This window comes from Erpetoichthys calabaricus, chromosome 11 (genome assembly GCF_900747795.2).
Source record: "Erpetoichthys calabaricus chromosome 11, fErpCal1.3, whole genome shotgun sequence".
NCBI classification, from domain to species: Eukaryota; Metazoa; Chordata; class Cladistia; order Polypteriformes; family Polypteridae; genus Erpetoichthys; species Erpetoichthys calabaricus.
In genome coordinates, this window is record NC_041404.2 from 143,558,982 (window position 1) to 143,580,704 (window position 21,723).

The 21,723-nt window shown below is 43.8% G+C and overlaps 2 protein-coding genes across 4 annotated transcripts in view; one reads left to right on the forward strand and one right to left on the reverse strand.

The window, feature by feature from the left end:
• Positions 1-3,478, forward strand: part of eif2ak1 (eukaryotic translation initiation factor 2-alpha kinase 1) — a 28,043-nt gene extending 24,565 nt beyond the window's left edge. For both annotated transcript variants that reach the window (XM_028814205.2, XM_028814206.2), the window contains exons 13-15: positions 2,267-2,346; positions 2,437-2,670; positions 3,248-3,478. In XM_028814205.2, coding sequence (XP_028670038.1) covers positions 2,267-2,346; positions 2,437-2,670; positions 3,248-3,385 — 452 coding nt within the window. In that variant the 3' untranslated portion in view covers positions 3,386-3,478. The remainder of the gene's footprint in view (positions 1-2,266; positions 2,347-2,436; positions 2,671-3,247) is intronic.
• Positions 3,479-9,090: 5,612 nt separating this feature from the next.
• Positions 9,091-20,392, reverse strand: aimp2 (aminoacyl tRNA synthetase complex interacting multifunctional protein 2). 2 transcript variants are annotated; one of them, XM_028814208.2, is made up of 4 exons: positions 20,243-20,392; positions 13,215-13,421; positions 12,083-12,314; positions 9,091-9,640 (listed from the first exon to the last, which is right to left on the reverse strand). In XM_028814208.2, exons 1-4 carry the CDS (start codon positions 20,255-20,257, stop codon positions 9,255-9,257), a joined length of 840 nt encoding a protein of 279 aa, XP_028670041.1. In that variant the 5' UTR covers positions 20,258-20,392; the 3' UTR covers positions 9,091-9,254. The 2 variants fall into 2 exon arrangements, with proteins under 2 accessions (XP_028670041.1, XP_028670040.1); XM_028814207.2 differs by having other exon boundaries at positions 9,092-9,640; positions 20,138-20,392.
• Between the last annotated feature and the right edge of the window lie 1,331 nt (positions 20,393-21,723).

A 21,723-nucleotide genomic window follows, 5' to 3' on the forward strand; every position in this document is an offset into this window, starting at 1 on the left:
GATTACAATATACAAGCTTTTGAGGCAACTCAGGCCCCATGTTCAGGCAAGATGTAATGAAGAAGGGGCCTGAATTTCCTCAAAATCTTGTACAAGCAGTCCCCGGGTTACGTACGAGATCGGGACTGTAGGTTTGTACTTAAGTTGAATTTGTATGTAAGTCGGAACAGGTACGTTATTTTAATAAATGCTATTGTTGACCGACTGTAACCAAGTGCTCTACCAATGAATGATGGAGTTTCACCTTTCTCTGACCTTTTTATTATTTCTACTTTATTTTCAATGGTGATGGTTTTTCTCTTCTTTACTGTATGCAGCAGCATTTGCGTCAGATTTGTGTTTCAGAGACATTCTTGAAGGGTGAAGACAAAAGGTTAAGATGAGCTCTTCTGCACAGCACTGTACACGCGATCACAGCAGGAAGGCACCAGTCATCATCACATCTGATGTACTGACAAGAGACAACTTCCTGCTATGTGCGTAACAGTACAAGCAGGCTTGCTATTGAGAATGAATGGGGGCAGTGAGGTGGGGGGGGGTTCATCACCAGCCCACCTCACAGTCACCTCCACTACAGTATGCTGTAGAACGAACACGGTGCGGCCAAAGGCGAGTAGTGAATCACCGCTTTTGCAGCTTTACCAGCCGTGTGTGCTGAGTGGGCAGTGAAACGCCCCCCTCCGCTCCATCCAGCCTGCGTCTAGTCTGGAGCAGTAGCTGCGGCGGCATAGTGGGCGGGCAGCGAGCCATCATCCTGCACACGAGCGACAACTGTGGCCCCGGTGACTATGGACCACGGGTCACCGGGAGCCCCCCCGAGGGACACTACACTGTGCGAGCAGCGAAATCGCCCCCCTCCAGCCACCGCTTGCAGCATCCCCAGGGTGAAGATGATGGAGCGGCAGTTACTGAGGCGCATGCGTCGCAGCTGTGTCCTCGTTTATAAGTCGTAGGTCGGATGTCCGTAACCTGGGGATTACCTGTATATTGTAATCTTTCTAGTCAGCCAATAAAAGGTGTCGTTTTGCTTGACTTCTCACTGCATTCATAATGGCTAACATGGAACAACACCCTAGTACTGAAGCCTTAGGGACAAACTGAACAGGCCTTAGTAAATTTCCCAGGTGAAGCTGGGTAACACAGCTTGGTAATTTAGAATTACTAGGGGGATCTCCACCCCCTGCTCGCTTTGCTCGCCAACCCCTCGGGTTTGGTTAACCGGATATACAATTTGATTGTTATTTTCATGGGAATTGTTACATATGCATGATTTTCACTTTTAATTTAAAACTTTAGTAAAAACAATATTTGGAATTAACTTTTCTTCAAGATCGCACTGAATTTTGATTCCGTGTTTGGACTTAACATCGTGACAACGCAACGTACAACTTCCTGTGAGTGAATATCGTTTCTTCCTCTCTAATAAATAAAACAACTTTTTCGAATGTTTGTCCATGCTCTTTCTTCTTCGCTTAGTTGTTGATGTGTCATCTAGAACGTATGAAATTATTGTGCTGATAAAATTTATAAGAGCTGAGAGCGCAGAAAGTGTGTCTGACAAAAGCATTCACACAACTGAGGTTAGATAACTGTGGTCTTGTTTGAAAATAGTTGTAAGTAGGGTGTGACTTGAAAAAATGTAATTGCAAAAGTCACTGTTTCACAGGACTTGCTTCCAAAGTTTGTAAGTATGGCGTGACTTGAAAGAATCTCATGTTAAAAGTCTCAGTCTCATGGTACTTCATACTGCTCCAACGTTTTTGGAATATTTTAATTCTCACGGATACTCCTCTTCATTTGGAAGAAACACTCTTTTTCCCTGATGGCAACATGAATTAGATGATCTACAAGTCTCCGACTTAAAGTTTAAATCCGAACAATATATTCGATCTCTTTTTTGCTGTTCCATTATTTCACCGACTAATAATTTCCTTTTGTTTGTCTCACGGGACGTGTAAGTGTTTCTCAGAGAAAATCGCGTCTCGTCTCCTTCCAAGATTGTTTTTTATAATAGAGAGATATAAATTTGTCAGGTTTGAAATAAAACAATTTGTCACATGTGGGGGTCACTTTGGAAACTGATTAAGTCTGATTGTCCCGTATGTTCTGTAGCTGTCTCCATTACACCACAATAAACCTGTAGACATCATGGAAGACTATAGGAAATGATGTTTTTTTTTTTTTTTTGCTTTCTCAACCTTAGTTTTTCATGAAACTTTCAAGTGCGGTGTCCTATATTTACTTAGTGCATATGTTTTATCTCCAGAATTTTCACATACATCAGGAGTTGGGACGTACATTTATGCTGCACCTGAGCAGCTGAGAGGATCTCACTATGATTCACAGGTGAGCCTAAACAACTTTTTTTTTTTTAATGGGATGGATGAATACACCTTAAGATATTTTGGATCTCAACCTGCCTTCTGTGCTTTGTAGTCTGATATGTACAGCGTGGGTATCATGGCGCTGGAACTCTTCCAGCCATTCCGGACTGAGATGGAGAGAATCAAGACTCTGACAGAACTGCGTGAAGGCAACATTCAGGATTCATTTACCCAGCAGTGGCCCAGCCTAGCTAAGTTTATAAAGCTGCTAACAAACCCGGACCCCCTGCAGAGGCCTAGTGCTGCCCAGCTGCTTCAGAGTGAACTCTTCCACAGTGCCAAAGAGGTGAGATTACTGAATAAAGTGAAAATAGCAGTGTTAGGCCAAAAATATGACAGTAAGATACTATTATGACAAATAAGTGTTGTCAACCTACCTCGCGAAAATATGTACAAAGATAAAACCAGCTCTTTTTATAATTACATCTAACATTAATTTATTAGGGCGGCACAGTGGCGCAGTGGGTAGCGCTGCTGCCTCGCAGTTAGGAGACCCGGGTTCATTTCCCGGGTTCTTCCTGCATGGAGCTTGCATGTTCTCCCAGTGTCCGTGTGGGTTTCCTCCGGGTGCTCCGGTTTCCTCCCACAGTCCAAAGACATGCAGGTTAGGTGCATTGGTGATTCTAAATTGTCCCTAGTGTGTGCTTGGTGTGTGTGTGCCCTGCGGTGGGCTGGTGCCCTGCCCGGGGTTTGTTTCCTGCCTTGCGCCCTGTGTTGGCTGGGATTGGCTCCAGCAGACCCCCCGTGACCCTGTAGTTAGGATATAGCGGGTTGGATGATGGATGGATGGATTAATTTATTATAAATATAAAACACAGAATAAGTCGGTGCTCTAAAAATTACAATATGTTTTTGCTTTATAGGTTATTCAGACCTTACAAAAGAAGGTGGAAGACCAAGAAGAAGAAATTGTGAAACTCCGGCAACAGATCAGCTTTCTTATGAGAAGCCAGTATAATGCAGAGGAGGAAACTACACCTTCAAAGATGGTCTCATCTTAAATCAAGTCGTACATGCAGCACATGTGTAAAAGGCCAGTGGGAAGAATTGTAAAATTTGTAGTTGTAATTAAAGAAATGTACAGATTTTTTTTTTTATAAGCCAGTCTTCCATGTCTTCCTTCTGTAAACGGTATATGTATATTGTTCTTCGATTGTCTGCATTGTAGGACCTTTTTTTATATTCTACTACCTATGTAAGCCCGTGCTGTAAAAAGTGAAACTACTGAAATCGTCAGAAAAAAATCGAAATGTAGAGATGTCAGGTAATTGAAAGGAGCTACTCTGGGTGTCTCTCTCCTAGGAGGTTTTGTTTTGCCGATGAGCTCATCTCGCTTATGTATTAGCGGCGGGAGGAAAAGTAAAAGGGGTACCGTTTTGCCAATGTACTTGCCTTGTTTCTGTATTAGTGGCTAAGCGAGTGACACTTTCTTCAGAGGTCTCATTTTGCTGATGTGCTCACCTCACTTATGTATTAGCAGCTTAGTGAGTTTCTGTTTCCTCAGAGGTGGAGCCCTTACCCCGACACCACCTCTCACTTCTGGGCCAGAGAGACAGAGACACACACACACTTCCACACGTAGACGTTTATAGAGAAGATACTACTGTAGCTGTCCCCTGTGGCTCTGCCCATGTAGTAGTGAAATAGGACAGTGAGGAGGGCCCCGCCTGGCTCCCCACTCCTGATGTCACACTTACCTACAGCCTCTGTCTTGGATTAGCACGAATATATCGCTCCTGCAAGCGAACTATGAGTCTTAAGAAGTTGCAAAATCAACCAGAGTGTTCAAGCAAATTATAGAATAAAAACCCGATCTAAATCCGTTAAGTGGCTCTCTCCTTTGCAAGCTAAGTGGAGGTAAGGTACACACCCCAAGGCTGGCGTGTGAGCGAGGAGGGCCCCTCCCCTCGGATTCGCGCAAATAAAACAGTAAAGTAACCGAACTATGATACATAGCACAATAGGAGAAGTTGCAAAATCAACTGGAATGTTCAAGCATATTATAGAAAAAAACCTGATCTCAATCCGTTAAGTAGTTCTCTCGTGAAAAGTGGACAGACAGACATACGTTGGATTTTATATATAGAGAGAGACTAACTGTTGCACCCAGCTTTACCCAGAGGAGTGATAAAATGTACATTACAGTCATAAATTAGAAGGCAGCTCTGACATGTATGACCTTATTGTGGCAGATGGCATTTATTTTATTTTTTTAGTAATACATACTTAGCTTCTGAGCTTAAGGTCTTACTGAATTTTACTGTGAAATGTATTAATCTTAGAGAAGTAACAAAGCAAAGAACATTTTGTAAAACAAACAATTATCTCAATAGTTCAGTGACAATAGTGAAACGTTATACAGAGTTGTAACATACGGGTCGAGCAGCACACAAACCCTCCTTGTTCCTGAGCAGCACTCCAGGAGGATCCCCACGAAGTGTCCGCCAGCTCTCAGTCCCACCTTTCCGAAAGGCTTTTGTTACTGCTGCTCAGGTGCAGATCGTTCCAGAAATGGGTCATGTTCTCACTTACTATTTTCCCAAGACAAACTGAATAGGACCTTTTTTGCTCTTCATAAAATGAGCGTTCAGAACAGAGGGAACTGATTTTTGAAACAATCATTCGTGATAAAGTTATTGAGTGGTAAATGTGAAAAAAGAAAATCTCCGGCTTTTTAAACATGCTTGAATGTTTATGTTGACCACAACAATTATTGAGAGTTTTTAGACACCTGAAATCATTTCTAATTCATTTAAAGTAAAAATCACTTCAATGTCATAGTGTATTCAGGAGATATGGAGGTTGAAAAGGGTTTTGTAGAAATAGGTGCGGTGGGTTTCACATAATACTGTAATACAGTGTTTCTCAATCACAGCAAGTCACGGGCTGCCGACGTTATGTCACAAGTTACCATTGTTTATAATGGTAGCGGGTCACAGCGCTCAATCACCACTCTCTCCGCCCCAATTCTCCACCCTGCTGTAATGTTTGTGTTCCACTCACAAAGCTCTGACAATTGAGCGTAATTCACCAAGGGGCACTATGCCACTAAAAACACACAGACAATCACACACACGATTCACCAAGAAGGTATTGCCCCCCAAACCCCTGCACTAATAATCACGTTTGATTCTCCAAGGATACTCCACTTGGTGGGTTGTGAAGACACTGGCATGAGAAAAAAATGGGTCACACACCAGAAAGGTTAAGAAACGCTGCTTTAACAGAAACGACAAATTGTATTTTATATACAGTGGAACCTCGGTTCACGAACGTCTCAGTACACATACAAATTTACGACCAAAAAGTTCGCCAAACTTTTGCCTCGGTTCACGACCACACACTCGGTATACATGTACGGTTTGTACATGTTCAGTCTCTCCCTGTGCATTTCCTGTGCAGCGAACAAGAGAGAGAGTGCGACACACACACACACACACACACACACATAGGCAGCGCGAGAGAGATAGACGCATACACACAGGCAGTGTGAGAGAGAGGGAGCTGGACGCATAAGGTAGAGAAGGCAGTTAAAGAATGCACTGGACTTGATTTTGTTTTCACTTCTGTTTACAGCGATCAGTTCGTAGCGTGCATTGTTGCAATGTTACTTTTCTTGGTGGTTTATTAAATTACAGATTTTTTCAAATGTTCATTTTTCTCCCTAAATTCATTAAAAAAAGTGTTTTTAGCCAGCGGTTGGTAGCGCTATAGCGCGAACTATTGCAGTGTTAGTTTTCTCTGTTGTTCAAGGTTTTCTCAGTGTTATTCAATGTTTTTACATTTAGTTTACTATTACGCTGTGCATTCTATGGTTTAATTAACTATATTTGTGCTTAAAAACTTAAAAAAATATATATATTTACATACAATCCTATGGGGGAAATTGCTTCGGTTCATGACCAAATCGGTTTACGACCAGGGTTTTGGAACGAATTATGGTTGTGAATTATGGTTCCACTGTATACTATACTGGTAAAAATACAGGTTCTGTAGAAATAGGTGCAGTGCTTTTTAAGTGATCCTTAGAAATTCATTTTTATAAAGAAGAATAAAAAAGATTGTTTATTTTGACCAGAGGCGGCCTTAGGAGTATGTGGGGCCTTGGGCCAAGAGCCATAAGTGTAGGCTATATACCGTACCACCACGCTCACGGGCTTGTCCGCCTCTAATGCTGTACACCTTATTATTGTTAAAAAACATGGTGCCTTATGTAGGTACCATTGGCCATTTGATTACATTACGTATTGTAATTGTTTATATATTGGTTTAGTGGCCTTTAACCAACTTCAAAAACATTTATTAACAAACTAGATAACAGTCGTTTCTGCTGAACCCGCTGGAGTCGGCAAATTTATTTAATTACGGAGAACCAGAACACTTGTAATAAAACAAACACTTACAAACAGCTGCTTTGACAGTCACAGATGGAAGTCCACTTTTCTGGCTTTTTGCTGAGCAAAATCGTTGATAAGATCCTCGTAGTCCAATATTGAGGCAAGTTCCTTTTCGATTGACAAAATAGCTAAACTGCACAGTGTTTTGCGACATTGTTGATCGTAGATAATTTTTGCATAAGTTTCAACTTTGAAAAGCTTCTTTTCGCACTCGCAACGATCACAGGAATTAGAAGAAATCCACCACGTAATGTATTTCAGTCTATAACGGATTTGAATGTCTTGCAGAGGCCCTGCCTATTTGTATGATGAGCGGACGGTGACAAAAGAATCTATCGCGGTGGGCCCCCCTCAGGCGCGGGGCCTGGGGCGATTATCCTAGTCGCCACCCCCAAAGGCCGCCTCTGATTTTGACTCTATCCATAACCATCAAAGAGCCATTCCCATTTCACTGAGGCACACTACTTACCCTTTGCTGCCATCTAGTGGATTTGTTACTGTAGTGCTATTTTATCAGCGGATGATGCAATTTTTATTGAGGTTATCTCAGATTTTATTTTTTTTCTAGATATTTATACATAAAAAATATTAAATCTTCGAATATTCCGGAAGTAACTGCAAAGTTTTGTACAAGTAGGTGCAGTAGTTCTTGTGTGATGGTCTAAGGGCTGGTTACGTGCACGAATCATGGCTGCCATGCATTCCCAGCGTTCATTTGATGCATCCTCTGAGCACATCCTCGGAAATTAACGCGACGCGTGTGCGGCTTGGAGTACCAGCAAAAAGTCGGGGGGGTGCAGTGCGATAAAAGTCGGAATGTGACGTCAGAGTCTCTGTTTACTATTTACATGTGACAAAGCTGCTTACAGGATCGATGTGCGCGCTTCGATGTTTGATGAATGGTTAAATCAAAATTCATGGTGCTTTTATATTCAAGCTTTGCATATTCCCCAAGGTAATGACACGATACATTTTAAAAGTCTCACATACCATCTTTTGCGCCGTATTTTTTTTTTTTTGCACCTTCACAACAGCATCAGAATGTACGGCAGCGTATTTGAGCCACCAAGAAAAAATTAAGGACACAGTGAAAAGGTGTATTTTGTGATTAAAGTGGAAATTTCGGCTTTAATCTCAATGTCCACTTTAACCTCGTAGTTTATTTTATCATTAAAGTAGACCGTCGTAAACGTCATCTTAAAACTGACCCAGTTGTTAATCGCTATGAGCTTCTGGGGCTTCCTTCTGACTTGACAGCAGCAGCAAGCAGCAATAGATCACCACATAGAACACATTCAATATATGAGATTCCAACTCTCTGCACATTTAGAATCCTTAGATTTATACTTGATATCACTTACATGATGGAATGCATTAAAGCATGTATGTTACATTTTACAGATTAAACGTTAACTTCATTTAAATAATGAATACTGTTAATAATTACACACATGGGGGCGGCACTGTGGCAGAGAGTCACATCGCTGGTGTTCCCTGCCTGGAGTTTGCATATTTTCCCGGTTGGTTCTCACCGTGAGGATATCTTGCACTGCCACCTGGTAGAATTTAAGATTTACATAAAGTAAGCGCACAAGTATAAACAGTAGCGTTGTGTCGCGTGAAGTATAAACCCAGCCTGACAGACAGAAGTTTTATTTATTTTTTTTTTATCTATGCAGAAGACGAAGGGATGAAAGTGAAATTCATTCACATGCTGTCGGATAGACTGGAAATGAACGTTTCCCAGTCAAATTTCACATGAATGCCCTTCAGACTGGGAGCTCAGAGTTGGATAACATGGAGAAAACGATGCTTATCTGGATTTTTGTAAATTGTGATGCAACGCTGACCTTCCATCTCAGTCTCACATAGGGGCCAGTCGGGGAACTAGTCAGCCAGATAGGGTTTTTTTTTTATGATCGAATTGTATTTGGAGCAATGTGCTACACTTTAAATGCGCTTGATTTGCCATTTATTTTCACTCAAACCTTGCAGTTGAATTACTTTTGGCGTGGACCAAATAGCAAATCAACAGCAACCTCCTGTTTTCCCCAGAAATTCACGTGAAGGCAATTTAGTGGCAAGTCTGAAAACTCCCATTGCACGTCAATGCAGCATTCTGAGTACTGTATATGCAAATATTTAACTTTACGTGCAGCCAAAACTCCATTTCATGGCCAGTGGGAGTCAAGAATGGAGACCAGATCTTCAGGTGCCAAGTTTACATGGCAAGTCCTCCTTGTCTTGTGCACTCGGGGAAATGACACACACAAACTTGTTTTGCCAACAGGTGACATTGAAAGATGTCTTTAATTAGGGTGGGGTGGAGGAGGGGGTGTCATCCATCGCATCAGCAACAAACAAGGTCAAGTAGGCACATGATAAAGTCCCTTTTTTCCCTCCTTAACCTGATCACTCACTGGACAGCAAGAGTGTCTTCAAAAAGAAAACCTGAATCTCCTCCTACCCATACTCACTGCAACAGTTTGTACACTCCATTAAACTCTGGCAAGTTCTCGCAGGACTTCATCCACTTCTGGACATTGGCAGGGATGGCCACAGGACCGGCAGCCTGCAATACTACACAGCAGGTCACAATATCAGCAAGCGAGCGGTTCGCTCCTACCAGCCAAGGCGATCGGCCGAGGGCAGCATTGATGGTCCGCAAGACTGCAACCTTCTCCTTACTGCTCCCCTGGCCCAGCTGGAAGATTGCCATGTCAATCCAGCTGTCCACCAGAGTGGCTGTGATCGGGTCCTGCTGCTGCCCGAGCAGAGCAAACAGGAAGCGGGCGATGTTACCTTCCCCTTCGATTGGGCACATGTTCTGGATGCTGAACTTCATTTGAGGTGTTGGCACTGAAACGAAACGGGAGGAAAATGAGGACACTTGAGCAAAAGGCCTACTTAAAAAAAAATATTAACACTAAAATTAAAATCCCATTTCCTTCTCCGGTTCATTTAGATATGGACAAAACTATTGGTACCCTTCCTCCAAAAAAAATTTTGTCCTAACTATGATGAAACTGACAGAAGTATTTTGTGTCTGCCATTCTTCATTTTACATTTAACAGAGTAAATAAACATGAAAATAGCAGCAGGTCAGGTCAGGTTGGGGAGCAGGCACTGGTACAGCACATTGCTGCACCCACCACACAACGAAATACTTCGGCAAACCCTCAGACACACAGTCCAGTCCAGTCCCACCCTCCAGACATGACCCTCTATCTGCCGCAGCCAGGTGTTACGCGAGCATCCCCTTGGCCTGGTCCAGCCACTCGGGTCCTGTGAGCCAGATCACCGTCGAGGAAGAGTGTGCCCAGCTCCGATCCTGGAAGGCCACAGCGGCTTCAGGTTTTCATCCTAACTATTTTCTTAACTAGTATTAATAATAATAATTCTTTACATTTATGTAGCACTTCCCTCACTACTCAAAGCGCTTCACTGAGTGGGAAGCCATCCCAACCACCACTAATGAGTAGCACCGTCCACCTGGTTGATACAATGCCAGCCATTTTTGCACCAGTACACTCACCACATATGAGCTGTTTGGTGGCAAAGTGGTGACAGATAGAGAACCAGTTAGAGACGGGATGATTAAGGGGCCTTAGCCTGGACATTGAGATAAATATTCATAAAGAGTAGAGTGTTTTTTTATTTACTCGGGCACCGCCGAGAGTGGCAGCCTTTTCAGCAGCTCCGTGTACGACTTTATTTTTCTACCTTTTACGAGGGTTGTCTGGGTTCCGCGCGGAATTTTATCGTTTGTCGAGTGTCAGCCTGTCGAAACCTGTTCTGCTGTGTAGAGGGATTATTCAAGTGGTTGCATGTTTTTGTTCAGATGTTTTGCTCCCTCTCTTCCTTCAGAATGAACACGAGAAGCAAACGAACTGAGAGTGCGCAGCCGGCGCTAGCGGCGAAGCTCCCAACTCCGTGCGTGCGTGACTTTCGAGTGATGATTTTTTACGACTTTTCTGATGGTTTAATCCGCTCGGTGGAACGCACCATGTTTGCCATCTTTTTGAATATCAATGGCATTGTCACGTCAATTCCGCTGATGGAGAGGAAAACTGTGACCTCTGAGTGGTACACCACTCAGTGCCTGCCTGACGTTTTTTCTGCGATGGCTAGAGGCCGGTCCAAGAACTTGCAAAAGCACTTTTTGCATCATGACAATGCGCCAGCCCACACGGCTAATGCGACGAAGCATTTCATTGAAGACAGTGGTGTCAACGTTTTGAACCCGCCACCCTACTCGCCTGATCTTGCACCATGTGACTTTTGGCTCTTCCCGAAGGTGACAGAACCCCTGCGAGGCCACAACTTCGAAACTCGAGAGGAACTGATTGCAGCTGTCAAAGAACAGCTGGACAACCTCCCAAAGACAGCCTTTCGCGAGTGTTTTGCGGCGTGGGTCAGAAGAGCCCAAAAGTGCATTGATGTTGGCGGTGAATACTTGGAAAAAGTTTAAAAAGGATCGAAGTACATGAGAAAAATAGAAAAAAAAAATCCTTGGCTACTTATTTCGAGTGATTCCGCGCGGAACCCAGACAACCCTCGTATTTCTGTCTTTTTTTTTTGATTATTTTTTATTGATCATTCCTACCACTTTCTTTTATGTGGATTCGTTCCTTGGACACTTTTACTTTTACAACGTGGACATGGATTTTTACACGCCGAGACTCGTCTATTCAAGTAGTCAACTTCAAGTACCGAGAACAAACGCCAGTGCCGGTGTGGTTCCCTATTTACCCGACGAGGTAAGAAGGCGGTATCGTGGCAGCAGAGCCGGCACTAAGCTAAAACTGAAGCGGCTTACGAGAAAGTGGTGTTTTAAGCCTTCGGTGCCTTCTGTGATCTTGGGAAGTGTGAACTCACTACCAAATAAGATCGACGAACTGGCTGCGCTGGTGAAAAATGTCAGAACCTACAGAGAATGCAGTTTGTTGTGCTTTTGCGAAATGTGGCTAACTACCACCATCCTTTTTTCTTTATTTTTGTGAATTTCCCCTTGGGATTAATAAAGTATCTAACTATGAAGGATGGCCAGAGATCTCTTATGACCACAGAGAGTCAGGTCAGGTCAGGTCAGGTCAGGTTGGGAGCTATGCATTGGTACAGAACATTGCTGTACCCACCACATGCTGTGAGATGTTGACCTCTAATGGAACACACGGGTTAGACAAAAAACCATTGGGCGACAATGATTCCCCCAAATGACCAGTGTTGGGAATTCCACCACAAGACTAAAGGAGGTTTCATATCAATACAGAAACTCACTTCACGCCCAGCAGCACTTACCGTCTTTCCAAATAAGTGTGAAGCCCAGCTGGAAGTCGTGTCTCGACTGGTTTTTGTCTTGTTCCTCGAAGCAGGCCAGGAGGTGCGGGGGCACGTTGCTCACAGAAGAGTGCACGTGAACTGTGGACAGCACGTGGAAGCGCTTGCGCAGCAGGCAGTGCAAGACGAGGAGGGAGAGGGGCGGGTGAGAGGGGTTGGCGTTGATCACGATGTCCCTTAGGGCTCCATAATTCTGCAAAGGAAAAATGGGACAGTTAGAACAAAGAAGGGAGACGAACGTTTCTGTAACATGTAAACTAACAGTCAAAAGTTTTAGAACACCTTAGGTTTTCTTCACATGTAATCAACTTAAATACAATAAATGACTTAAAATGGTGAAAAGGTAAGCAGTAAACTGCCAGAGGCTTCAATTTAAAATTTAGGTGAGAAAAACTGAAAAAAAGGGAAACTTCAGAATATTACAAATGGGCCTTCTTCATGGAACAACTAATAGGTTACAACCTGCAGAGGTTCTGCAGCAATTCAAGTAAATGAAGCAAACAATTTGCACAGGTGTCCCAACTTCTGTTGATTACTTAAAAACCCTCTGTCTGTCTTAAAGCAGACACAATTTAAGTTAATGCTAAATTGTGATCTAAAGTTAAGTAATGTAAAAAGTTCTTGAGCGTGTTGTAGCCTCCCAACTCACCGATTACTTAACCTCTAATAATTTCACGGAACCCTTTCAGTCTGGTTTCAGGGCACAGCACAGCTGCGAAACTGCTCTGCTACGAGTAACCAATGATTTGCTTATTAACAGAGCAAGATGCAGAAGACAGAAAGGTATGGAAGAAGATGATCCGCTGTGGCAACCCCTAACGGGAGCAGCCGAAAGAAGGAGTCTCAACTGTTTATAAGAAGTTGGGTCAATACAGCATAGCCCCTCTTTTGTAATTTTAAGCAGATTGTGACACCTTACCATCTCTCTTATTTTCTGTATTCACCCTTCTTGAAAAGTTCAGGGCCCAAGTGGAGGCTGCTATTTTACATTTTTCTAATCAACTGTAATCGTTTCACTTCCGCTATCTATTAAGCCCAATTAAAATCTGATATATACATATATATCTAGCAAATTCCTCCATGACACACTTACCTTCCCCAACAAAGTGTCCAAGTCAGCCGTCCCAGCCAGTGGCTTACTGTCCACTACCTCGGAGAGGTGTGCCACGTCAATGTCGGCGTCTGGGGTGGTGATGGTCTTCGATAGCCCCTCTACAGCCGCCTTCAGGTCATACAGGCGTCTCATGATTTCATCTTGACGGGCCTCCAGGGCCTTCACAGCAGGATCAACCTCTGCATCCTGTAAACCACCCAATGGGATGAACTTTAGTGCAAAAGAACCTGAACTGGAGTATGCCAGCTTAAGCAGGGAGTCAAATAAAAAGCACCATCCATTTTATTAAAAACTGGCCTATTCAGCCACCCAGTGACCTTCTATATTTGATGCAGTGTTCATCTCAGCAGTATTGAGAACAAAGTTGGTGTGACTTCTGGACACGACACCAGTTTAAAATTCACTTTAACCAGCCAAGGTGGAGATGCCCATTAATCTAAGATGGTTCCAGCTTCCTTGGAATAGAACAAGTGGGTTCACAAGGGATGGATGGACAGATGCATCTTGGGCCCTGATCACAGTACAAGCACACACACAAACAAGCACACACTTCCACTCACTCGGACTGAACAAACTTGAAGGCACCAGTGAACTGAATAAGACACAAGAGTGGGCTCTGAATGAATGGACAGCTGGAAGTAACCACACCGTATCTTCAAAATGTTTTAGCATCAACCAGGTGTTCTGGAGTCCTGGGTTTGAACCCCAGTGCAGACACTGCCAGTGTGGATTCTGCTCATTCTCCCTGCGTCCACATGACTCAGTAAGCAAATGTGGGTAGAAAAGTGAATGCGCCCTACGGTGGACTGGTGCCCCGTGTATGGCTGGGTTACTGCTTCGCTCCCAGCATTTCCAGGATAGACAATGGCACATCCAAAACAAGGAACTGGATAAGCTAGTAAGAAAATGGGAGGGTGAAAGAATGGATGAATAGGATTTCAATTTTGTAATAGATTTATCCCGTCTTCTTCCTGATGATGATACGCAGGTTTATATTCCCGTCTGCAACTCTGCAATGAATCAACTGCACAACTGTCTTTTTGAACTAAGATCCTGGATGGCTAATAATTTTCTTGATCTGAATCAAAATGAAACAGAGGTGCTTATAGTGGGTCCATCAGCTAAAGCCCAAATTGGTCTTGGACTTCTCGGCTCTTTCTCTGTCTTTTGCAAACCTCAACTCCGCAATCTCGGTGTTATCTTTGACAGTAACCTCTCTTTTGAGAAACAGATTAATTCTGTAGTCAAGAGTTGCTTATTTCAGCTTTGTCTATTAGGTAAGATCAAGCCTTTTTTATCTTCTAGGGATCTTGAGAAAGCTACTCCTGCTTTTATCTTTTCTCGCCTTGATTACTGCAACTCGCTGTATTCTGGTACCCCGATACGCAGGTTACAGTTGGTCCAGAATGCTGACGCTCGCTTCTGGTTGGGGCAAGAAAGTCTGATTCTGTTTCTCCAATATTAGCTTCTTTACACGGGCTGCCTGTCAGTTTTCAAATTGATTTTAAAATCTTGTTGCTAGTTTTTAAATCTTTACATGTGGGCTTGCTCCTGCCTATTTATCTGAATGGTGTGCTTTACACCAGCCATCCAGAGTGCTTAGATCTTCTGTCAGTTGTCTCTTGTTGTTCCTCGTACCAAGTGGAAAACTAAGGGGGGCAGACAGGGGTTTGGTAGCCTCGCCTGTGGACCTCTTTACCTCATCACATGAAGGAGTCGTCGACAATTCAAAACGAGATTAAAAAGACTCATTTCTATTCACTTGCTTTCCATGACCTTCAGTAATACTGATGGTTTCCTCATTGTGATTAAGTAACCTTAACTTCTATTTATTTTATTTATGTTCATTTATTTTATTTCTGTTTATGGAGAAAAGCCAAGCAAAATGACACCTTTTATTGGCTAACTAGAAAGATTACAATATGCAAGCTTTCGAGGCAACTCGGGCCCCTTCTTCAGGCAAGATGTACTGAAGAAAGGGCCTGAGTTGCCTCGAAAGCTTGCATATTGTAATCTTTTTAGTTAGCCAATAAAAGGTGTCATTTTGCTTGGCTTTTCTCTACATTCATAATGGCTAACACGGTACAACACCCTAGTACTTTCTGTTTATGTTAATTGTATGTTTTTTCTTCTATTATTGCAAAGCACTTTGGCCACAGCATTCCTATGTTGTTTTAAATGTGCTATATAAATAAATTGACATTCTTCCACCTTCTTACAATGACCAGTCTACCCAATCCCCCACCACCACACCATCATCTGCACTTACCACTTCAACTAGTATGGCCAGTGTGGAGGCCACCCCGTCCATAACTGTGGACCAACTGAGGAGGCCACACACCGGAAAAGCCGCAGGACCACATGGAGTCAGTCCTGGAGTTCTTAAGGCTTGTGCGATTAGACTAGACTAGATTAGATTAGATTAGATTAGATAAAATAAGATAGATAGATAGATACTTTATTAATCCCAATGGGAAATTTACATTCTCCAGCAGCAGCATACTGATACAAAAAACAATATTAAATTAAAGATTGATAACAATGCAGGTATAACAGACAGACAATAACTTTGTATAATGTTAAATGTTAACGTTAACCCCCCCGGGTGGAATTGAAGAGTCGCATAGTTTGGGGGAGGAACGATCTCCTCAGTCTGTCAGTGGTGTCCTCTGTCACTAACCTCCTTGGAGTGAACCCTGAGGGTGACACGGGCACAAAATTCAATACAATTATGGTTAAACCTGAGTTGATGTGCAACGATACGCCTTATAGCAGGGGTGCCCAACTCCGATCCTGGAAGGCCACAGTGGCTACAGGTTTTCATTTTATTCTAAATACCTGGGAGTGCAGCTGGGTGATAAATTGGACTGGACTGCCAATACTGATGCTCTGTGCAAGAGAGGACAGAGCCGACTATACTTCCTTAGAAGGCTGGCGTCCTTCAACATCTGCAATAAGATGCTGCAGATGTTCTACCAGACGGTTGTGGTGAGCGCGGGTGGTGTGCTGGGGAGGCAGCATAAAGAAGAAAGAAAGAAGAAAGACGCCTCACGCCTCACGCCTGGACAAACTGGTGAGGAAGGCAGGCTCTGTTGTAGGCACGGAGCTGGACAGTTTGCATCTGTGGCAGAGCGACGGGCACTGAGCAGACTCCTGTCAATCATGGAGAATCCACTGAACAGGATCATCTCCAGACAGAGGAGCAGCTTCAGTGACAGACTGCAGTCACCATCCTGCTCCTCTGACAGACTGAGGAGATCGTTCCTCACCCAAATTATGTGACTCTTCAGTTCCACCCGGGGGGGTAAACGTTAACATTATACAAAGTTATTGTCTGTTACACCTGCATTGTCATCACTCATTAATTAATATTGTTTTTATCAGTATGCTGCTGCTGGAGTATGTGAATTTCCCCTTGGGATTAATGAAGTATCTATTTTCTTAACTGGTAATAATAATAATTCTTTACATTTATGTGGTGCTTTTCTCACTATTCAAAAGTGCTTCACTGAGTGGGCAGCCACTTCATCCACCACTAATGTGTAGCATCCACCAGGATGATGCAACGCCAGCCATTTTTGCACCAGTACACTCACCACATATGAGCTGTTAGGTGGTAAAGTGGTTGAAGACAGGGGATGATTTTGGGGGGGGTTTGGGGCAGAGTAACTAGGCTGTAGTGGGCAATTTAGCCAGGACATTGTGATACACTCTACTCTTTAAGAAGGATGTCCGGAGATCTTTTATGACCACACAGAGTCAGGACCGGTCAGGCTGGGAGCTATACACTGGTACAGAACATTGCTGTACCAACTACTTGACAAAACACTCAGGATTCCGACTGGCAACCCCTCAGGCAGACATGCGGTCCAGTCCTATCTTCCAGAAATGACCTGCCATAGCCAGGTGTTATGTCAGTGTCCCCTTGTCCTGGTCCAGCCACTCGGGTCCTCAACAATGAGGGTCCTGCAAGGGGGAGCACCCTACATGGCTGTAGTGCCGTAACTGACGGTCCCTCATAATGCAGGTAATTTGCCTCATTTGGGACTCTATGAGCAACACAAAGTCAGACCAGAGGTACCCAAGGATTCTCTGAAGAGACACACATGAAGGAGTCCAGTCTTCGTCTCAGGTCACTGGATAGCATCCATGTCTCACAACCATATAGCAAGACAGAAGCTCCAGGACTCTAAAGACTTGGACCTTTGTCCTTTTGAAGAGATATCGGGAGCGCCACACACCCCTTTCCAGAGACCTCATGACCCCCCCATGCTCTCCCAATCTGTCTACTGACTTCATAAGAAGAGTCACCAGAGACATGAATGTCACCGCCCAGGTAAGTAAACCTCTCAATGCGGTCGACACTGTCTCCACAGACAGACACACTACTCGTATTATGAAAGTGATGGGGGAAAGCCCTCAGGAGCCTCATCCCTGGAAGAGTCGAAATCACCTGAGAGCCAATGGAGTCAAGGCTTTTGGGGATCGGAACTGGTGTGGTGCTGAAGCATCGCTCGCTGCACGGCAGCACTCGGATCCCAGTTTGAGGTAGCCCATCCCGATGGGTGCGTGGAACGTCTTGAGAGTCAGGACCTCAGTTTTATATCTCATCCGAAGGACAGCGCCATTTTGGCAGCACAGTGTCCATGTCACTGCACTGGTGGCATTGGGATCCACATTCAAGACCACTGGGTATGCGCCCTCTGCTGGCCTCACCAACACCTCTTCCTGCAGCAACCCAAGCTTTTCCTAGATGTTCTCCCATTGAAATACTGGCTGGGTCCAAACAGACTTAGCTTCAGGTGGGTGACCTGCTCTGAAGCACATGTGGTATGGCTACTAAACAATATTAAATCTGTTTTTACCTGCATTATTATCAATCTTTAATTTAATATTGTTTTTTTTGTATCAGTATGCTGCTGCTGGAGAATGTGAATTTCCCCTTGGGATTAATAAAGTATCTATCTACTGGTTGGCTGCAAAATAGATAGAGATAGATAGATCTTTATTGTCATTGTCACTTTTACAAAGGAACAACGAAATTGTAAAATATTATAAGGACATGTATAAAGACAATTTCTCCTCAGGGATTAACAAAGTATTTAAAAAAAATTCTCTCTCCAGCATCGAAAACCTTCAGCCAACATATTCTTCAACAGAAGTTTGTCAAGAAACTCCACTAGGGTTCCTTTATACCGACCGACCGACCGACAGACAGATAGATGTGAAAGGCACTATAGATAGATAGATAGATAGATAGATAGATAGATAGATAGATAGATAGATAGATACTTTATTAATCCCAATGGGAAATTCACAAAATACACAAAAGTGTAATAATAAACTGAATATAGCTTGGGGTTCAAAACTTCACCCACAGCAAGCAGAACACTTGGAATCCATTGCTGGCAAGATATTTGTTAAAATTTATAAAATGTGATTCACTTTTGAACGCAATGTCACGTGGCAAATGAATATACAGTATATACCACGATTGTGAAGAAATGGCTTCCATTTGAAAAATACTATCCTTTAATGTGCTGTGAGCGAGTGTGCCCTGTGATTAAATGGCACCCTAGAAAGAACTGGTTCCCATCGTGTGCCCAATTAGCGGGTTTAAAAATGGATCCATGGGGTATTACTATAAAGCCCTTTCAGCCAGTAAAGAGTTAAACCAGACTGACTCGGCCTGTCGTCCTAACGAATCTCTCCTGCCACGTGATCCTCCATAACGCCTCGGGCCCCCTTTCACATTATTGCATCAGAATCTGTCAACACGCGTGTTTCTCAGCCTTTTGGTGCCACGATGCACCCCCATAAATAAGTTTCTTCGCAGAGCAAACCGGGGGGGGGGGGGGGGGGGGTGGTGGTGGTTTAGGGCCCTCCTTTGCAATTCGAGCTCGATCGTGAGCGGGTGGGATGTCCCTCTTGCTGATTCTATGGCGATCCCCTGTGGTGGATGGGAGGAATTAAGCGCGGTCGTCGGAGCGGAGACCCACCGCGACTCACTACCATTATAGACAATAACAATAGCAACTCGCGAACCAGTGATTGAGAAACACTGCAGCAACAGATCGATTAGCAATTAATAAGCCGATCTTCATTCAGCTTGCCCTCCGACTCTCCTTCCATTCTCTGTCTTTTTTATTAATTTATACACGACGCAATAGTTTGCGATGCTATCTCACGGTTCCAGGCACCGGAGTTCGAATCCCAGTTATGGAGGGCTTTCCACTTGGGGCTCCGATTAACCTCCTACACCCCCCGTGCAATTTGATTTGTCCCGTCACACTGAGTGGCGCCCCGCCCATGGTTGGTTTCGTTCTTGTCACCCGATGTCACTGAAGTGGCTTCCCATAATATCATCTTGAACTTCTGAGCTGGGGAAAGAAATAATGATCGGCACTAAGGGGAATTTTCGAATTGTAATGCATTTCAAGCTGCAGTTTTTACTGGAGAGGGTATTTTGAATTCGAACAATAAAATCCAGACCTGTTAACAGTACTTGTCGAGATGGTGAGTCGGAAAAGGACACGCGTGTACTGAGCTAATTTTGGATGGGAACACCCTGTGAAGCAGAAACAATCGCGGCAGCAGGCCACGTCAGTTTAAACCACAGGCAAGGATAACACGGAAAACACAGAGTTAAAAGCACACATCCAGGATGACACAGAATTCAAATTGTGGGTCAAGCGCCGATGCCTAAAAAAGGAAAAAATGTTCATTATGGTCGGAAAACTGGAACCCACCACACCATCAGCACACGGGGATTATTTTCCTACCGAACACTAATTATACAGTCTGTTCTTAAGTAAGCGTGCAGTCACCTCCGAGTTGTACTTTTACAGCAACGGACCCTAGCCTCAGTGATACTAAGCACTGCTCCCCCCGGTGTACGTTACCTGAAACGCGTGGTCGCGATCGCCATCGTCTCTGTGGATATTCGGTAACCGGTACATGCAGGTGGGCAAGTCAACACGAATCTCCCTCCCGCCGATCGGTTTTACCTGATACATCGGCATGTTCTCACTCGCTTTGGAAATTAATCAGTTATATAATATTAATAATGTGTTAAAATCTCCGACTAAAACTCTCCCTCCTGACACGAAGCCACAGCACAAGGCCGGCTTCTGTCGGCGTAAAGAAAAAGAAACCAATAAGAGAACAGGAATAAGGACCCGCCTCTTCCGTCCGTGCTGCCGGCTCGACCGGTCGCGTTCGCTATGATTCCTGGGAACTGTAGTTCTGTCTGGTTTTCGGGGAGCTTCGCAAACGGAGACAATTTCATTTTTCAAATTACTGTGAAGCTTAACAGTCGAGTAAAGTTTGTGTTAGTTGAATTTATCGAAATCCTTCAAAAGATATATTGACGATTGTGCTGGCGTTGCTCCTTGCTCCAGAAGCCAGCTACAATTACTAAAGATATATCAACGATTGTGTTCGTGCTGCCTCAGACTGTATGATTGGAGCAGCCACACGGGGCTCTGCCGCTGGAGGTCTGCAGCCAGACTCTGTGGCAGAAACCAGCTACAAGAATGCATTACTGATTTTATTTGTTAACCGTTTATGTCTCAGGTTTACAGTTAACGTTTCCACCACAACTTCGCCATTTTTAGTTATCAGTCAGTTTTTCTACTAATTTTCCAAGATGTAAAACCTCTGTCTATTGGTGTGTTCCATTTGAAGTGGGAAGTCGGAATCTTCAACTGGAAAGTCCCCATAAGTCAGATTTTCAACTCAGAAACTGGTCAGGAGCTGGTGTGTCAAGTCTGAGTTTGTCCAATACCAGATCATGATGTCAATCCAAAATGGTGACGTACATCGCAAACTTTAGTGAAAGCTGCAGTATTATACTGCTTATTAGCACTTTTGTCTATTTGTGTCTCATTACTCATTACACACTGTACTCTCCAACTTCTATCTGTGCACATGTAGCTACGGTGTTTGGATACCCAGAATACTTTGTAATGCATTGGTCATCAGCTGTTATTTATTCCGATGGAGCAAGCACAAGAATGGTTTTCCTGGACGCGTCCATACTGGTTTTCCACATTTTGCATTGGAATTCAGCCAACTCGGGTGTGATGTCATTTCCAGCTCCAACATCCGACTTCCAAGGTAAATGGAATGCAGCATATTACACACCAAAGCACTCAGACAGCTACCTTCTCTATACTGTAGCTCCTTCCATCCCTGGTCCACTAAAAATTCTTGACCCTCTAACACAGTTTCTTAGACTCCACCATCTCTGCAGTGGCGAGGTGCAGGACTTCTGTAATGAAGCCCTCAGAATGAAGAGCTTCTTCATTGACAGGGGATACCCTCCTCATCCTGTGGATAGGGCCCTCAATCAAACCAGAGACCTTCTAACATCCACTATGAGATGAACTCCAGTAATAAAATGAACCCTCCGAGTGGCCCACTGGTCCAGCCCATGATCCTGTCAGAAACACAGAGAAAAAGAGAGAAAAACACATTTTGCGAGCCT

Excerpts from the sequence above, each read along its gene's own strand:
- aimp2 (XM_028814207.2), bottom strand. The coding sequence starts at position 20,257 with ATGCCGATGTATCAGGTAAAACCGATCGGCGGGAGGGAGATTCGTGTT. Across the intron at positions 13,422-20,137 it reads ATCGCGACCACGCGTTTCAG|GATGCAGAGGTTGATCCTGC; the intron begins GTAACGTACACC and ends GGTGGTTTACAG. Across the intron at positions 12,315-13,214 it reads TGGACACTTTGTTGGGGAAG|AATTATGGAGCCCTAAGGGA; the intron begins GTAAGTGTGTCA and ends TTTCCTTTGCAG.